The sequence below is a fragment of the Microsporum canis genome, genomic scaffold (genome assembly GCF_000151145.1).
Source record: "Microsporum canis CBS 113480 supercont1.5 genomic scaffold, whole genome shotgun sequence".
NCBI classification, from domain to species: Eukaryota; Fungi; Ascomycota; class Eurotiomycetes; order Onygenales; family Arthrodermataceae; genus Microsporum; species Microsporum canis.
The window spans coordinates 2,403,996-2,419,510 of NW_003299165.1; the positions used below are offsets into that span (position 1 = coordinate 2,403,996).

The following is a 15,515-nucleotide window of genomic DNA, read 5'->3' on the forward strand; positions in this document are numbered from 1 at the left end:
TGTTGGTAACTCCGTACTATGTATGGTTCAATAACTCGGTGTGATGCCTAGAAGGTGAAGTGATCTGCTTTTTGGCCTACCAAGCTCGGGCATGCAATGTGAAGCAGCTAAACACTATGCGTGTCGTTGTCTGTCTGTCTGTCTGATGCATGTGTCGGGCTTGATACTGGACATGTAAGTACTCCGTCCCCTCGCCACTGTCCGCGACAGGTCGACATGACATGGACATGCTCTGTAAGGAGTTTGACAGGCGCTGTCTCTAACCGAAGCTATCTATGCATGCAGAGTACTACACGTAGATACACACACAGAGAAGAGCGTTTGCCTCTTCTGCTCCCGGCTGAAAGGGAGCAGAGAAAATCAATAAACCCAGACATGTGGATGAAACGGCCTGGCGGGCCTTGTTCCCCGGTCCGACGGACAGATCAGGCATCAGGGTCTATCTCTTAGTTATCCATACATTACAAGTACTTGAAAAAGGGGGAGTGGGAAACGGGCGACGCTCACCTCGATAAGAACGTCAGCTGGTTCACATCATCGATCCTGCGCTTAACATTTGAAACTATCGACTTATTTTCATCCTCCCTCTGAACCATCGGAGGAACGCCGTCTGGGTCTATAGCCACGGAGGTAATGATGGTTATACCATGCCGTGTATTATGCGCCATGCATCTCAAGGGAGATCGCGGCTACGATTAAATCTGACCATGCATTAACAACGTATATAAACACATATTATATATAGGGTGCATACGTGCAAGCATGCACCCATGCCGCGGCCCTCCCCCTGCGCTGCTGCAAAACAATAATATTACTATGTAATATCTAGGCGAGAAAAATATCCAAAAAAAAAAAATACCACCAGCTTATCGTCTTCCCATGCACTGTGACGTTATCCTATGTAACTATTTCTTACTTCATGACTCGCCGAAAGGTACTCCGTAGAATAGGAGGAAGTTGATAGGACCATGTCCGCGCCCTTCGCAGAGAGTGCGAGATGTTCCTCTCCCCTCCCCTCCTCAGATCGTTCTGACTATCGATATCTATCGACTTTCTTTTGTTTTTTTTTTGGCTTATACTTCCTTTTTATTTCTTTTTGACCCGTTAGTTCGCTCGGGCCGGAAGAGCACTATTGCCTATCTGGGGCAAAGGATGCAATCTATCGCTGTTATCAACTGCGATCCTCTTTCAATTGCCGGCTGGATAACGACCAAGGCGAAAGAAAACATCGACGATGGAGGGGACAGAATCATCGACGGGAGACGGACCGTGGCCTTGATGATCGACAGATTATAGATTAGGCACACACATATATGTGTTACTATCTCGGCACTAACATATGTGGGAGTATGGAGTGCAGTGCAGAATCACGATGCAGGGCACCTCAAGAGGCATCTTCACCATAAAGATGTACCATACAGTAACTTACACGGCGAAAAATGGTGATTTGGACTGGATGGGCTACTTCTCAACCTCGCCTGGCCAACGAAGCATGGGGGATGGATGGATATCAAACCCCGGTTCACGTGGACTTCTTCATGCCGTCTTTTTCACGGAATACATACTATGTACTCCGTTGTATGGAGAAGATGGCAAGGAACTGATATCGGTTTTATCCTTACTCGAGGGGGTTAAGGGCTTGCCTGTGCTTCGGAGGCGATCGATGTCTGCAGATCAGATCCTTAAAGCGGGTGGTTTGTCCCGGGTTATTTTGGCCCTCTTGATGGTTCCGTCGCAAACGAGCAAGGACTGGAGTATGTACGATCGGATGGGACATCCCAGGTTCCCCGTACCATAGAGTTCGGCTGCTGTTCACCTGTAAATGCATCTCAAACTCTGGAGTTGGACTGGAGGTTGCCATGCCATGTATGTACTTGACTTGTGTATATAAATTTAAATATGCTCTGGAGATACATATGCGGGGGGCTAAAACTACTCCGCCCATCTGATGTTATATTTACTTGCCAACTCATCCGAGCAAAACCCTCTGCCGCATTCTCCATCTCTCCCACCCGCCATGCAACATGTACTCCAACCCGTCTTCTTCACGGGTGCCCCCATCTTATTTCTTTTTAAGGTTGGATGTCATGCATACCATTGAGGGCGGCAACAGGCATGGTAACAGACAGGCAACAGCCTGGGCAGCAGACTGGGCAAAGACATGGCAAAGACATGGGCAAGCAAGGCGAAGATGCATGCTCGTTGTATTCTTGTCATGTCATAAAAATAGGAACTGGCTTCTTCCGACATGGTCTCGAGAGTATCCAAAATACCCAGCTCGGCCCCCGATTCCTGCTGTCCCCATTCATGCAGTTGCATCTCTTCTCGCTTCTTCGGCCTCGGGCGATTGATCATTAATCAATCAATCAATAAATGGCCCGCGTTTCTTTTTTTCATGACACACCAGCCATGGCCAGTGCGGATGTAAATTTCATGTCCAACTAGTTAGATTCGTTTTTTTCTTATCGTCTCCCAACGCCCCAGGAACCAGCCATTATCGCCGCAGGAACAAGAACCCAAAAAGAATTAGCGAAAGACAACTATCGATCCAACAGAAAAAAGAACTATACACGAATACACGATGCAAAAGCAGGTTTTTTTTTTGCCTGACAAGCCAAACGGGCGCCCTAGCTGCCTGAATACGATATCTTGGAGTCCAGCGCCACTTCTTCCTCCCCACGGACGACTAGACCTTGGCCATGACTTTTGTTCAACAAAAAAAAAAGGAAGAAGCCAGGGAATTGACAAAGTAACCACCAAATGTCGGGTTCCTGGCGAGATGAATGTTTATTAATAAAACCCACGCGTTCGACAAGCGATGCGATGCGAGCAAAGCAACGTCTGTCAAAATGTCCCCTTGTTTTGATATGTATGAAAAAGATGGAAAAAGAAGCTAACTCGGCAATGGAGTTATTATCCTTCTTTCCCCCCATACCAGGAACGGAAAATATTTCCTCGGAAGGGACCCAGTTATCTTGCTTCAAAGTGTGGCGTCGCCTTTTCCAGCCCTTTTTCAACGGGTGGACAAGAGCCAGGCCCAGGTCCAGGCTAGGATGAGGCTGTTAGGATCTCCGTCTATTTTCCGTAACGAACTAACCAAGGGCGTTTGGGCAACAGTGTGTCAGAGCGAGATTGAAAAAAAAAAAAAAAGAAGGATCCAGCCGGTCACCTCCGGGTAGCCAGCCTTAGTACGGAGTAGTATATTGGAGGATGGGCTGAGAGAGTCCATATGCCTGTTCTGTCTAGCTGGGGCTTTGCAGGGCGCTGGCACTAACGAGCTTGGTGAACAAGCTGAAGAGAGCAATTTCAGCCTTGAAACCACCTCTCCGAGGCAACGAAATGGAATAGCCATCCCCTGTTTGTTGATTTAGCTGTCGAAAGTGCTTAGGCGGCCGTGTTTGTCGGTCGAGTATACTCCATACGGGCGAATATGCTTGATCGTGGTACAGCATATGCAGGCAGCCTCTTCTTCCCCCTTTCTCATTTTCGTCAATCCTTGGTTGCATTCATCCTCCCCAATTATCATCCTGTGGCCGGTTCGTCGCCTTGTCGGCCTTGAAACAAAAAAAGGAACATTCTGTGATAAGAGTGCAGATGATCACAGTAGCGGTCTCGTCACTTCGTGTACAGATGACTCTTTCACACTCTCTCTTACATAGCATTGCCTTCTCTTTGTCAGCCGCCTGCATTAGCCCGATCCTCTTGTTTGAGCAACATGTTACTATGCGGAAGCTCAAGGATACGATGCGTTGGCCAGATTCGGGCAAGTCTACACGCTAAAGATGTCTCTGCGGCATCCCCCGTTTGTTGTTGTTGTGTGTTCGTTGCTCCGTTACGAAGGAGGAGAAGATGACATGATCAGCTGATCGCTTATGGAAACCGTTGATTGGCATCTAAATATAATCATAATCATAACCTCATACCCCTTGCTTGAATGACCCAAAGCCGGAGCTACAATTAAAAAAAATGATGACAGCCTCCTCGAAAGGCGCGTGGTCTGCCAGCCAGGTGGTTGCGACGTTAAGCTTGCATAACTTTTTTTCGTTTTCTTTCTCGGCTCTACTAATACACAGCAGGCTGCATGAAAAGAGGCAGAGTAGCTGACGAAGCTCCCTGACACAAGGCAGCTACGTACGCACACCGAACTTCGCCAGTAGATCCCTTCCTCCCTTAAAGCCCGACCGGGCGTGAGGGGGATGCGCGTTGTACATTTGCAATTTTTTTTTCACCGAAACATGAATGGCCGCACATTTATGCCTCACGGGTCAAGATATCGGAGTCACCAGCGTCGAGGATGGCCATGGTAGAGCAGCGGAAGAGCTTACCACAGGCAGTTCCGAGCTCAATCTGTATACGAAACAAATGGTTCAACCAGTTAGCCAACGGTCAAAGCTCTCCAGCAATATCCCAGCACACGTTATAATATGTGGAGGGAAATCCCTTCTCAGAGCAACTACTACTCTCCAAAGTCACACAAATAGTCCACTAAGTGTCCTCGTGTAACTTCTTCGCAGAGCAAATGGAGGAGATAGAGCTGTCTTGCTTTTCCCCCATGCACATCACTCGACGATTGCCGCATGGAGTACTTGTCTTTTCCAGGATTTTTTTCAGGACAGGCAGTTATTGGCACTTACGTTGTTTCCGTGGAAATGGTGGACTGGGACCTTGGCGAGCATAGCATAGTCTACATGCAATCAATTAGTCCATATGCTCCTTAACCGCCGTATCAAATATTGGTCCAACGCGACTTACACTCGAGCTCGGACTTGCGTAGAGGTGGGCAGTTTCCAGCAATGAGGATAAGCTTGGCCTTGCCAGAGCGGAGGGTCTTGAGGGTAGACTTGGATCCCATAGTGACTGGAAGAATTGATTATCGTTAGATATGGAAATCCTGGCACTTGTTCCGGACTCATAATACGTACCCTTTCCGGACTTCATCACAAGCGCAAGGCGCGAGGAGAGGGTATCAGTGGTCTTCTTGGTCTTGGCCATTGTGAAGGATGTCTGGTATTTGTCCTGGTTGGGAAGATAGGATGGTCAATCTGAAGGCTGGCTGGTCGGTCAAAAAGAAAGAACAAGAAATATAAAATATTCGTTGTGGAAAAAAATGTGAACAAATTTAGCGAGTGTGTACGATGACTAATCATCCTGTTATGGCTAATAGTCACGTGAATGAGACTTGGCCTTGTTATTATATAAGCAAGTTTCTATCATGAAGAATAATTCCTGTCTAGTTATCCAGGCATCATCCTCAACAGCTGTAACAGCCGATTTCGCGGCCAAAAACCTGACCATTCTATAGTTACATACTGCTAGCCTTCTTCCGAAGTTGCTTTGACGCAGAAACATTCTACTTCTACTTGTCAGTATTCAGACAAATCAGACAAAATAGCCCATTTCTTGCGTCTTCGCTGTCACAAGACTCCTTGTAGCTTGGTCGGTGGATGTGCTAGCTACGGAGGATTATGACCGTGCTGCTCCGAGGGGAACAGAACTAGGCGGGAGGGAATTATACCCGGTATTGCGACGATGAATCATGGTCAAGTCCCAGGGTCATGAAGTCACCTCGCTAGGTTTCAACCGCGGGATTCATTGGCATTAAACAGGCCAGGAAACGTTTAATGCTCGTGATCCCAGATAGCATAGGCATCCTACAAAGTATAGCCCGATATACTGGTCTTCAACTGGCGCGTTCATTCAGACGGAATGTGGAAGTTAGGCCAATGAAGTATGACGAGCTGGCAGCATTCCCCGTGGTACCGACTAGTGCCTATCAGCCTCCATCTCCAGCAGCTCTCAAATTCGTTCACTCGGCGAACATCGAGAGTGAATGTTCATCCCTGAGCAAGCATAATGCTTGATAGAATACAAGATATTTAAATGATCAGTTAAACCCTACCAATCAAGGAACTAAACTGGGGACAATTGACTACTCATCAGCAGATAAGTGAATAGTTCCTTACTCGAATGTTATCCTTATAGGCAATATAATAAAAGGGTTAGGGTTAGGGTTAGAGAGATGTGTTGAAATAATGAAGCATTATTGTAGATGCAAAATCGAAGTATGTGATAAGAACGTGATACCGTAGCTGCTGAACATTATTCTTCTTCATCAGGTGCAGGTCTAAACACTACCTAAGAGTTAAGTATGATACAGGATGAAAATGGGGTTCCATTTAAAATTGCCAGCTAGTTACCATTTTTAGGATCTTTAATAATGTCAACCAATGCCGGACAAACTTCGTTCACTATCCAAGGATCGGCTTTAAATTGGAATCCATTTTCAACAATATCCATAATACGGAATTGCGTGCTATATGCTGACCAGATGGGCTCCCCATAGAGGAATTGGTGAAGATATGCCTGAGATTGTTGGGCAATGTTATAATTCACAACTGGTGTGGTCTTATTATTCACGAAAAAGAAGTCTGGCCGAGAGAGGCATTAGTTACCTAGTGAGGTCTCAATAGATGGAAATGATGGGCCTCTGACTTACATCGTAAATCTAGGCCATGGGTTCCGGGTGGAATACTCATCACAAATCGATATCCATTATCCCCATACGCGCTTGCAACACTCACAGCATTGCATGCAAATACGACAGAGGTGATCCAGTCCCAGGCAAGGCGTTTCGGATTATTTTCCGGGAAGGGGAATAGCTCCCTAATGCGGCGAATTGTCTTGTCACTTGCAGTAGGGAAGTACATTCGAACCAGTTCAGGGAACCCCCCGGGCATGTCACTATCTATAGCCATACCCTTCCCTTCCAAAAGGGTATTTCCAGTAATGACTCTTTGAACTTCGTTGTGGTATTTACCCTGCTCAAGGAGTATTATAGGTGATTCTGGAACAATATCTCCGTCCACATAAGGTGCGAAGCCTATGCCAGGGCCAAAACACATTTCCCCGGGCCCTACGGGTGTCTCAATTATCAGACGATGGTTAGCTATTTTAAGAACCTCAGGTGGAGCGGCCCTTAGACAGGCAAGGTTAGTACAGTTAGCGGCCGTTAAAACTTCGTTATAAACGCTTTGTCTTTGGGAAGCTACGTCTCTCCGAGGCATCAAATCCGGAGAGAGCACCATAGCCTAGTTTTAGTAATATTAGAGTCTAGAGCAGATACATATTTGATGACGGACGTTACCTGGGAAAAAGGAAGCTCGCCAGCGCCACCATAAGCGGTCAGCATCAAAGTGATTATACCTCCTCCAGCACTTTGCCCAGCAGCAGTGATTCTTTCAGGGTCACCGCCAAACCTAGATATATATTGTTTCGTCCACTGTAGCCCAGCAAAGCTATCGTGCAGCCCAGCATTTGCGGCCATATCTTCATCCGGGCTAGACATCCATCCATAAAGGCCTAGCCTGTATAGTAGTAGTTAGGAGAGAACCAGTTGCCGGTAAAGGGGCTTGTAGAGTGACTTACCGGTAGTTACTTATAACGAAGATGAACTTCTCATGGCTTTGATTAAAAGTATCGAACAATCCCTCCGGGCTAATCGCGCCATCTCCAGCATCTTTGCTGCCAAAGGAATATGAGCCCCCAAAGATCCAGTGGATTACGGGAACCTTGTCTCCTTCTTTGATGCCCTCTGGAACGTGCACATTTAGGAACAAGCAGTCCTCTTGACCCCGAATATTATTTAAGTCAGAGACTGGAGCCGATGGGTACGTAGAGTAAACACACTCGGTAGAAGAATACTGGCTGCCATCTTGAACACCAATTGCTCGTGGAGGAGGTGTCTTGGGCTTGCGGAAACGAAGGTCGCCTACCGGAGGATAGGCGAAACGAATATTGTTATATTTTGCAACTGCCACGCCCGAAGCAGTACGGTTGATATATGTAGGTTTATGGACGGCGTATCCCAAGTCCACAGTTGGAAAGAGTTCGGGAACCGCAGAATCAGTAGTGCAAAGTGCTGGAACCGCAAGCAAATCCGGGAAGGGAAGTAAACCCCAGAAGGCGAGGAAAGCCTGAACGCCGGCGGTTAATAGAAACATGTCCGGTATGGCAGCGGTAACAGGGAGCTGTCGGGGGAATCGGGAGCCATATTAGAGGCGATAAAACTCCTTTATGAGGTCTCTATTGGTGGTTATCAACCCCAGGGTATCGTTGCCATGTAAGAGAAAATGGCCCAATTTTGAGATTCAACCGATATGAGATCTAGTTAAGCCACTGCCTCTCTCTCATAATTGATCTGTACAGCCTTTTTTGTACTGTATTCTCCTATAAATAGGCATATATAAAGCCCTTGATTGGCTATTGGATCGGGATTTTCCATGTTGATGGCAAATATTCCACTTTAGAAAGTGACTGCCATTGGCCTTATTCATCATCGTTAGCGGTGCTTCGGTGGAGATCTCGTAACTACCCATCAAATATCAAACTGGGCCATTTTACCAATATTACAAGTGTAATATTATAAAATAAGTAAAAGAAGCTTACTTTTTTTTAAGCTATACATAGTATATACAATCAATAAAAGCCCTTCTCTTACTAGCTAAAAGTTCTTTAAACCTCTGACGGTGAAGCTGTGAGAGTAATAGCTATGTTAAAGTATGTTCAAGCTGATGGCTTCTGGAGCAAAGATTGTACGGGATAGACTTGTCAGGTTATTAATTAATGATGGAATATAGGGGTTTTAGGTGCGGCCTGGCGTGGATGGTGCGGCGTCAAAAAATCCTAGAAGCCTGACAAATTTTCCAGAAAACTGCTAATTAAACCCGTGGAACTAGTACGGAGATATGTCGGGTCAAGCAAAGGTAAGCTTGCATAATATGTTAGTATGAGATATACAAATAGCAAATCGTGATTCAAAGGGGGTAAAGACGTAGGCTCATAAATACATGACAGGTTGGGCTAGCTATAGCTAGAAATAGGGAATGCCAGAGCTTCGGAGGAATTATAGATGCAACAAGATGGAGAAATTATATGCTTCATATGCTTGGGAGTAGAGGACAGTTGATTAGGCCAGTCTCTTTAACTCCGCCGAACCCCCTTTTTGGTTCCAGTTGAAGTATGGCTAACGGCCACACCGACGAGGCTCTGCGATGCAGGTTCGTCAAAGGGAGAAAGGGGGCTAGTAGCCTCTCTTTCTTTATCACGTTTATTTCTATAGTAGGCTAGCCTCGCAAACCTACTGAGCTGAGCCCAGAAATGCCGACCAGCTTCGTGTGCTGATATTCGATCAAGCAGTTCCACTGTAGCATCGCGCACGGTTGAGTCATTGTGGAAGAGTCCCATGGAGAGATAGAAGAGACCCGCCTGGGTTTCGGGTATAACTGAAAGAAGTTGGCAAACGGAATTATAATCTTTTATAGATTTCGAGAATGCAATGTATACTGCTTTCGCCTCTGCCTCACTGAGCTTCAGTGTGCGAAGTCGATCGTGATGATGTTGGACGTCAAGTCCCTTCAATGGTTTTCCTGCAAGATGCATAACTGCGGTATCTTGGATAAAGTAGTAGTATGACCGGGTATTTCTCCAGCCTTCAATTCGCGGCACCCAGGCAGCAAGTTCACGCTGTTTAGTGGCCTCATCAACCCAAACGTATCCGTGTCCGCGTAGGCTCGATTCTCCGGGCCGTTCACGCATAGGAGACGAGTCTGGAGGTGGTTCTTCTGGCGCCACGATGTCAAGAGCTGTCGCCCCATAGACGATTTCTTCAAAGGCAGCAGATATTCTCGTGAATTTATTGATGTAGGCGCGCCATTTTGCTCGGATGACACCCTCACTGTGCCTGGAAGCAATACTCTTGAGAATATCATCCATGAACTGTACGTCGCCGGTAAGGTCGGGAGGGGCAGATGAGCTACCGAGTATAGATGATGAGGAGTTCTGATTTTGTGGTTGAAAGTACTGCATCCCTTCTGTCACTGGAGCTGCCTCAACGCGGTTGCTGATCTTCATTCTTCCACTGGGAAGGTCACAAAGAAGGTCCCACCACTCATGGTGGTTAGCGAATGTCGGGTTAGTGACACCAGCTACAAAGCCGGGCACTTTGATAAGTTCATCAATCTTTGTCAAGTCTGTGTATGGGAATGCGTGACGAGTGAAACCTCGTAGCGTGCCCCCCGAAGCGAGTGCACAGGTTGCAAGGACAGCTTCCGCAACCTCCCCAGATGGCCGGTTATGCCCTAGGAATATAACCCGTTTCTGAGTGAGTAGTGCGTTCACCAGAACAATTATGGGATGAGTAAAAGGCCCACTGCTAGTGAGATGAGGGTGTAAAGCGAATGGTTGTGGGGAAGCCGCATGGGGACCAGCGAATGTTTGTATCAGTTTAACCAGAGAGAAGTCACCCACCGTTTCCGGAGAAATAGCAGTGGGAACTTTGACTGGGATTGCAATATCATTATAAACAATCTTAGATTCAAACTCATGGGTATCGCGGGGTACGGTGTATCGTGATGGAGGTCCGGCCTTTTGAGGGTCAATACCCTGGCGTTCAAGCTCGGCACGTTCGTCTGCAAGCCGCTGCTTTATCATCCTCTCGAACTTTTCCACGAAGAGGTCCTTTGTTTCTGTTGATTGGAGTATATGTCGCTCAAGGTATGAGAGACAAGGCATTAATGAAAGGTCCATTGCATTGAGAGAATCATATAGCTTGGCTAGCGTCTCCGGGAAAGGGTGTTTGAAATAATCTTCCAAGGCAAGTAGAAGTAATGGCTATGGTTTCTATTAGCAGACATCAAGGTTAGTTGGGGGTAGAAAACAAACTTTATATATGTGAAGAAATGAGTGCCTCGTGCATATTGCCATTGCTTTTACCGTCGCACCGCTACTTTTGTCAGTGAATTAATCCATAGTCAGAATTGAAAATGTTCCCGACCGTACCGTTTGACTGATGTGTCCTGTTTCGTATTCACGAGATTCAGGACATACATCAGGGGTGGTTCATCATCTATACCGGCACTCCCTGCATCTTCTTCTCCAGCGTACTCTTGAGATACATCATCTTGTTGTTTATCTCCATCTTGTTCATCATCTGTATCCTTATCTTCGCCAAACTCGGCGTCGTCTTCGGGCCCACCACTATCCTTATGTAAAAAGAAAATCGTCCAGTCCTGGCTGCGTACATGTGTTTGATCCGGTAACATAAGTTCTGCCAACATGCTCTCATCGCCACTGATGGCGCTGGGATACTGGTGTTCCATTATAGGCCCCCTATCTACGTCGAAAGAGGCCACAAGAATGTACTCGACATGTGGCTCAGGGGAGTCAGCGGGGTACTGAGATTTGTACCTCCGCTTCTGGTTCTGGAAGCTGCCATATGAGTGGACAGATCGCCTCTGTGATGATTCGCCAGAGCTTCCAATGGACTTATGGCTGAGAGAAGTCTGCGATCGATTCTTCCGAGACCCAATTCCAACAGACTGATGCGGAGATATGGACGATGGTGGGATGGAGGTGAATGAAGTGCCGCGGTCATGAGAAGAGCCAGTCGTAGAAGGCCGTCGGGCCAATGAGTTTGCCATGATTAAAGATCGTAGATATAATTATAGAATCAGAAGTAGAAATGAGAAAGCGCATTCTATAATTAACCAAGGGAGTTAACGTAACCACAATCACCTTGATACCTGATAACACATCCGGTAACATACCTCGCTGTCAACGCAATGCGCAACTGAAAATGGTACCCTATTCATCCACCAGAAGATCAGGTATGAAAGAAAGGTGCCGTCAGGGAAGCCCCGGGAGCAGCTCTCTTTCTGTCTGTGTATGTGTTTGAACCATTTCAAGTCCCTTTTCTTGTACCTGCGGCTTTCTGGCTAAAAACAAGCTCCGATTGGCTGGTTTAGCGCTTTCACGTGCCATGAAGATGATTGAGACGGAACAATGTTCTTGCGGGTGGAAAGGAACATTATTTATCCGAGTGTTTATTGATTTCCGTTTTGGGCCATACCTAGGTAGTAGACGATAGTTGATAGGCTTATCAGAGTAAGATAATATCAAGAGACTGACTGGTGTTCGACAAGGGCAAGAAGAAAAGTACGGATTTGACCTACTCTTCTTATTCTTTATTTGAATTAGCTGACTTCTATCGGAGAACAAAATGGTAAGGTGGTGTTTACCAACTTGAGCGATTATAGCACTGACCAACGGCTATAGGGTACACCTAACACCACGCCATATAAACCGTCTCCTCTCTCGTTTGGATCCCCTCGCTCTTCTCCTTTTCGTCGACCGTCATTTGTCTCTTCTCCTCCTCCTTCCTCACCCGGAGCGGTTATCCGGCCAAATGCCCCAGCGAGCCCCAGCAGCAGGGGAACCACGCCTACACACTCACCCAGCAAACTGAGCCACTTCCAAGCACTGGAGAGTGGAGATGTATTTACCAATGGTAGCAATGGGCTAAGATCCTCGCCAGGTCCTAGGTCGCCCCAGCTCTCGCCTACAAAGGGAGCAAATGCTCAGGATCGATTTTCAATGATGGGCCACCCCAAAACACCCGAAAGGTCGCCCAAAAGTAATGATTTGCTGAGCAAGATTCCTCCCGGTCAATTGCGAGAGATGCGCGAAGCATTTCAAGTGTTAGATCGGGACAACGACGGCTTGGTAAACAGAGAAGATATAGCAGATGCCTTGAATAACCTTGGTTAGTCACCCCTATTTAGTGTTTAATATATATCTTATATATTCACTTGCTTATATATCTACGTTTAGGCCAGGATTCTTCATCTCTGGCAACTGGTGCATACTTCTCACCGAACGGCCCTCGATCAATCAACCTACCAACGTATTTAAACCAAATCGCCACTTACTTAGCACCTCTTTCATCTTACCAGGAGCTCCTTAATGCATTTGCAGCCTTTGACGAAGACGATAGCGGTCAGATTGACCTAGCCGAGCTTCGAGATGCACTACTCCATACCACTCCCGAAGGAGATGAGAGACAGCTAACAGAGAGTGAGATTAATGAGGTGATACAAGGGTTTACTGGTAGACGAGCGTTTGGCGCTAAAGGGAAAGCTGCCTCTCTTACTGGATCAAGAAGTCGAGCCGAGGTGTTTCGATATGAGGAGTTCGTTGGGAGTTTAATGGGTGGTCCAGGTGATCCAAAGACCGATAAATCAAAATCCAAGGAAGGTTGACCGCTATTTGTAGATGGGTTTATGTTAATCGCATGGGTAGTTAGGAAGTCCACTTTTGGTGTTTGGTTACTGATAGTTACTATATTGAATACATCACCAAGTCAACCCTATGCTTTCTTGTTCCGTCTAACACAAACAACGCTTCAGGGGGTCCATATGGAAGCTCTATACAGCCCTATAAGCTGTCTATTATCCCTAACTTCTAGCCTCTTTACTTTCTTCATCTTTCCTTGCTCTTAAAAGGCCCAAACTATCCTCCAAACTCTAAATAAGCTTGATATTGCCAAGGATAGAAGCTACACGTGACTACTATAATTGGAAAGGCTCCATCGCGAACGCGCTTGGGCAAATCGATCGCGATGAGGCTGGTTTTTCGGTTTTCAAGGCAGGGATAAAAAAAAAACCTAACTTGCACGCCAGGTCTCGCACATATCACCAGGTTATTTCAACAACTACTCACATATACGCCCTCTAAGGGCATTATCTGGAGTCCAATATAGGGCCCTAGTAGCTCGCTCTGTTGTTGAAAGCATGCCTCAACCATCCCAATCTCGTGTCCCCGCAGCAGGACCAGGCGGACTGCAGCCACCCCAACCCACTAGAACACTTCGCAGATTCCAATCACACCAGAGCCTATCGACATATTCAAATAGCTCGGTCTTAGGATCCCGACCTCCGATTTCCCGAAATGCAACCGCCATTAACACTCGGGATGTTTCAGAGCAGCAGGCACCTCATCAACCAGCAGCTTCTGCAACCACGCCAGCACCTACTCATGGCCGTGGGAGATCGAATAGTGACGTTACCGGGGCGGCACCTGGAGGTGCACAACCACGCAAGCGACCGAGTATAAATCGGAAATCAGGATCAATTGGCTACCTTACCAGACGTTCTGGCCTCGAAAATCTGTTGAGGGAAGGACCGCCAAATAATAATATAGCAATTGGGCTTGAGGAGTTGCGATACCTGATTTTATCGACTAGAGTTGACGCAGATAACGATGGAATGGTAAGAGTGTTTCATCATCCCGAGACTAGTTTGGATCCCTTACTAATGTTGCACGGTTGAAGTCAACCCATCGGATATATATCTGGCTGGCCCTCCTAGATATTCCTCCCTTACCCACGGACGAATATCTCTCCCTAGTTCACCGTGGCCGGTCCCCAGCATATACCAAGATCCGTAACGATACATTCCGGACTCTAGCAACTGATCCATTATTCAAACGGAGGGTGACGGAAGCAAGTCTCATACGGCTTCTCAACGCAGTAGCGTGGAAAATCCATGACTCGAAAAATACATCTTCTTCTCACCAGATTTCTTCCTCGCAGCAGTCAAGTTCAAGGAGGACGTCCTCCATCTTCCTCCCAGATATCCAGGCTGCTGCTGATGGCCAAGGATCAAACTTATCAGATTCAGCTGCAATATATGTTCAGGGAATGAATGTGTTGTGTGCGCCTTTTTTGTATGCTTCACGGAGTGAGGTGGAAGCATACGCGTTATTCCACCATTTTATCACTGTCGAATGCCCTGGATATGCGAGAAGCACCATGGACGGAGTCCACAAGGGCGTAAAACTGGTAGATCGGTGTTTGGAGGTTGTTGAGCCAAAGTTAGCGAATCACTTGTTCAGCAAGGGAATGTATGCTGAACTGTATGCTTTTCCATCCGTTCTTACGCTATGTGCTTGCACGCCACCTCTACCAGAGGTTTTACACCTTTGGGATTTTCTTTTTGCCTATGGACCGCATTTAAATATATTATGTATTGTTGCACAACTGATTAGGATGAGAGATGTCATCCTGGCAAGTCCAAGGTAACTTCTTATTACCCCTACTATCCAAGTACCTCTAGATATAGCTGCTAACTCTATCTAGTCCAAACAAAATTCTCCGGTCATTCCCACCTATTGATGCAAAAGAAACAATTGCTTTGACAGTTTTGGTTGTGCAAAAAATCCCTTCAGATCTTTATGAAGAACTACTTTTGCATGCAAAATAATAAGTCAAGCTTTTTTCCTTGTGTTTACCCTCGACGCCTTTTTTGGTATGACCCAATGTTATTTGATGATGATGATAATGAATACTATATTTTTAGAGGCATGAAATCACAATTGCGCCATAGTACTTCTCGCGTTGAGAGGGTATAAAGGTTCATTAAAATATGGCAACCTATTTTAAGCCCTATGGCAAGGGAATATATACCGTTATGCTAGCCCAATTCATTCAATGTGGAAAGCTGAACGTGTTATACTTCCCCTTCCTTCCTCTTGTATGCTCGCGCCAAAGAATTCTCCAAACATGCTTCTCTTGACATGTTCTGGGGTTCCCTTCGGACCTTTTAAGGTGTCTTTTAAATTCTTTTCAGAAGATATCCTCCATTTCTTCTCCATATCTCTTGCGGCAGCTTCCCTTGTGTTGT

The 15,515-nt window shown here is 46.4% G+C and overlaps 6 protein-coding genes across 6 annotated transcripts; 3 read left to right on the plus strand and 3 right to left on the minus strand.

Annotated features, from left to right (window-relative positions):
* Window positions 1-2,024: 2,024 nt before the first annotated feature.
* On the plus strand, window positions 2,025-2,351 carry MCYG_05976 (uncharacterized protein; the record flags this gene model as incomplete). Its single annotated transcript, XM_002846061.1, has 1 exon — window positions 2,025-2,351. The coding sequence occupies one exon, from the start codon at window positions 2,025-2,027 to the stop codon at window positions 2,349-2,351; it is 327 nt and encodes a 108-aa protein (XP_002846107.1).
* A 1,894-nt stretch (window positions 2,352-4,245) lies between these two features.
* MCYG_05977 (60S ribosomal protein L30) lies at window positions 4,246-5,007 on the minus strand (the record flags this gene model as incomplete). The annotated part of the gene is made up of 4 exons (XM_002846062.1): window positions 4,246-4,347; window positions 4,635-4,684; window positions 4,753-4,857; window positions 4,923-5,007. The coding sequence occupies 4 exons, from the start codon at window positions 4,990-4,992 to the stop codon at window positions 4,252-4,254; spliced, it is 321 nt and encodes a 106-aa protein (XP_002846108.1).
* A 1,182-nt stretch (window positions 5,008-6,189) lies between these two features.
* On the minus strand, window positions 6,190-8,000 carry MCYG_05978 (carboxylesterase family protein; the record flags this gene model as incomplete). Its single annotated transcript, XM_002846063.1, has 4 exons — window positions 6,190-6,428; window positions 6,497-7,088; window positions 7,124-7,364; window positions 7,426-8,000. 4 exons carry the CDS (start codon window positions 7,998-8,000, stop codon window positions 6,190-6,192), a joined length of 1,647 nt encoding a protein of 548 aa, XP_002846109.1.
* Window positions 8,001-8,979: 979 nt separating this feature from the next.
* Window positions 8,980-11,477, minus strand: MCYG_05979 (MesA; the record flags this gene model as incomplete). Its single annotated transcript, XM_002846064.1, has 3 exons — window positions 8,980-10,668; window positions 10,720-10,783; window positions 10,885-11,477. The coding sequence occupies 3 exons, from the start codon at window positions 11,475-11,477 to the stop codon at window positions 8,980-8,982; spliced, it is 2,346 nt and encodes a 781-aa protein (XP_002846110.1).
* Window positions 11,478-11,815: 338 nt separating this feature from the next.
* MCYG_05980 (conserved hypothetical protein) lies at window positions 11,816-13,094 on the plus strand (the record flags this gene model as incomplete). Its single annotated transcript, XM_002846065.1, has 4 exons — window positions 11,816-11,912; window positions 11,946-11,968; window positions 12,112-12,598; window positions 12,667-13,094. The coding sequence occupies 4 exons, from the start codon at window positions 11,816-11,818 to the stop codon at window positions 13,092-13,094; spliced, it is 1,035 nt and encodes a 344-aa protein (XP_002846111.1).
* Window positions 13,095-13,625: 531 nt separating this feature from the next.
* Window positions 13,626-15,095, plus strand: MCYG_05981 (cell division control protein 16; the record flags this gene model as incomplete). The annotated part of the gene is made up of 3 exons (XM_002846066.1): window positions 13,626-14,102; window positions 14,165-14,910; window positions 14,972-15,095. 3 exons carry the CDS (start codon window positions 13,626-13,628, stop codon window positions 15,093-15,095), a joined length of 1,347 nt encoding a protein of 448 aa, XP_002846112.1.
* Between the last annotated feature and the right edge of the window lie 420 nt (window positions 15,096-15,515).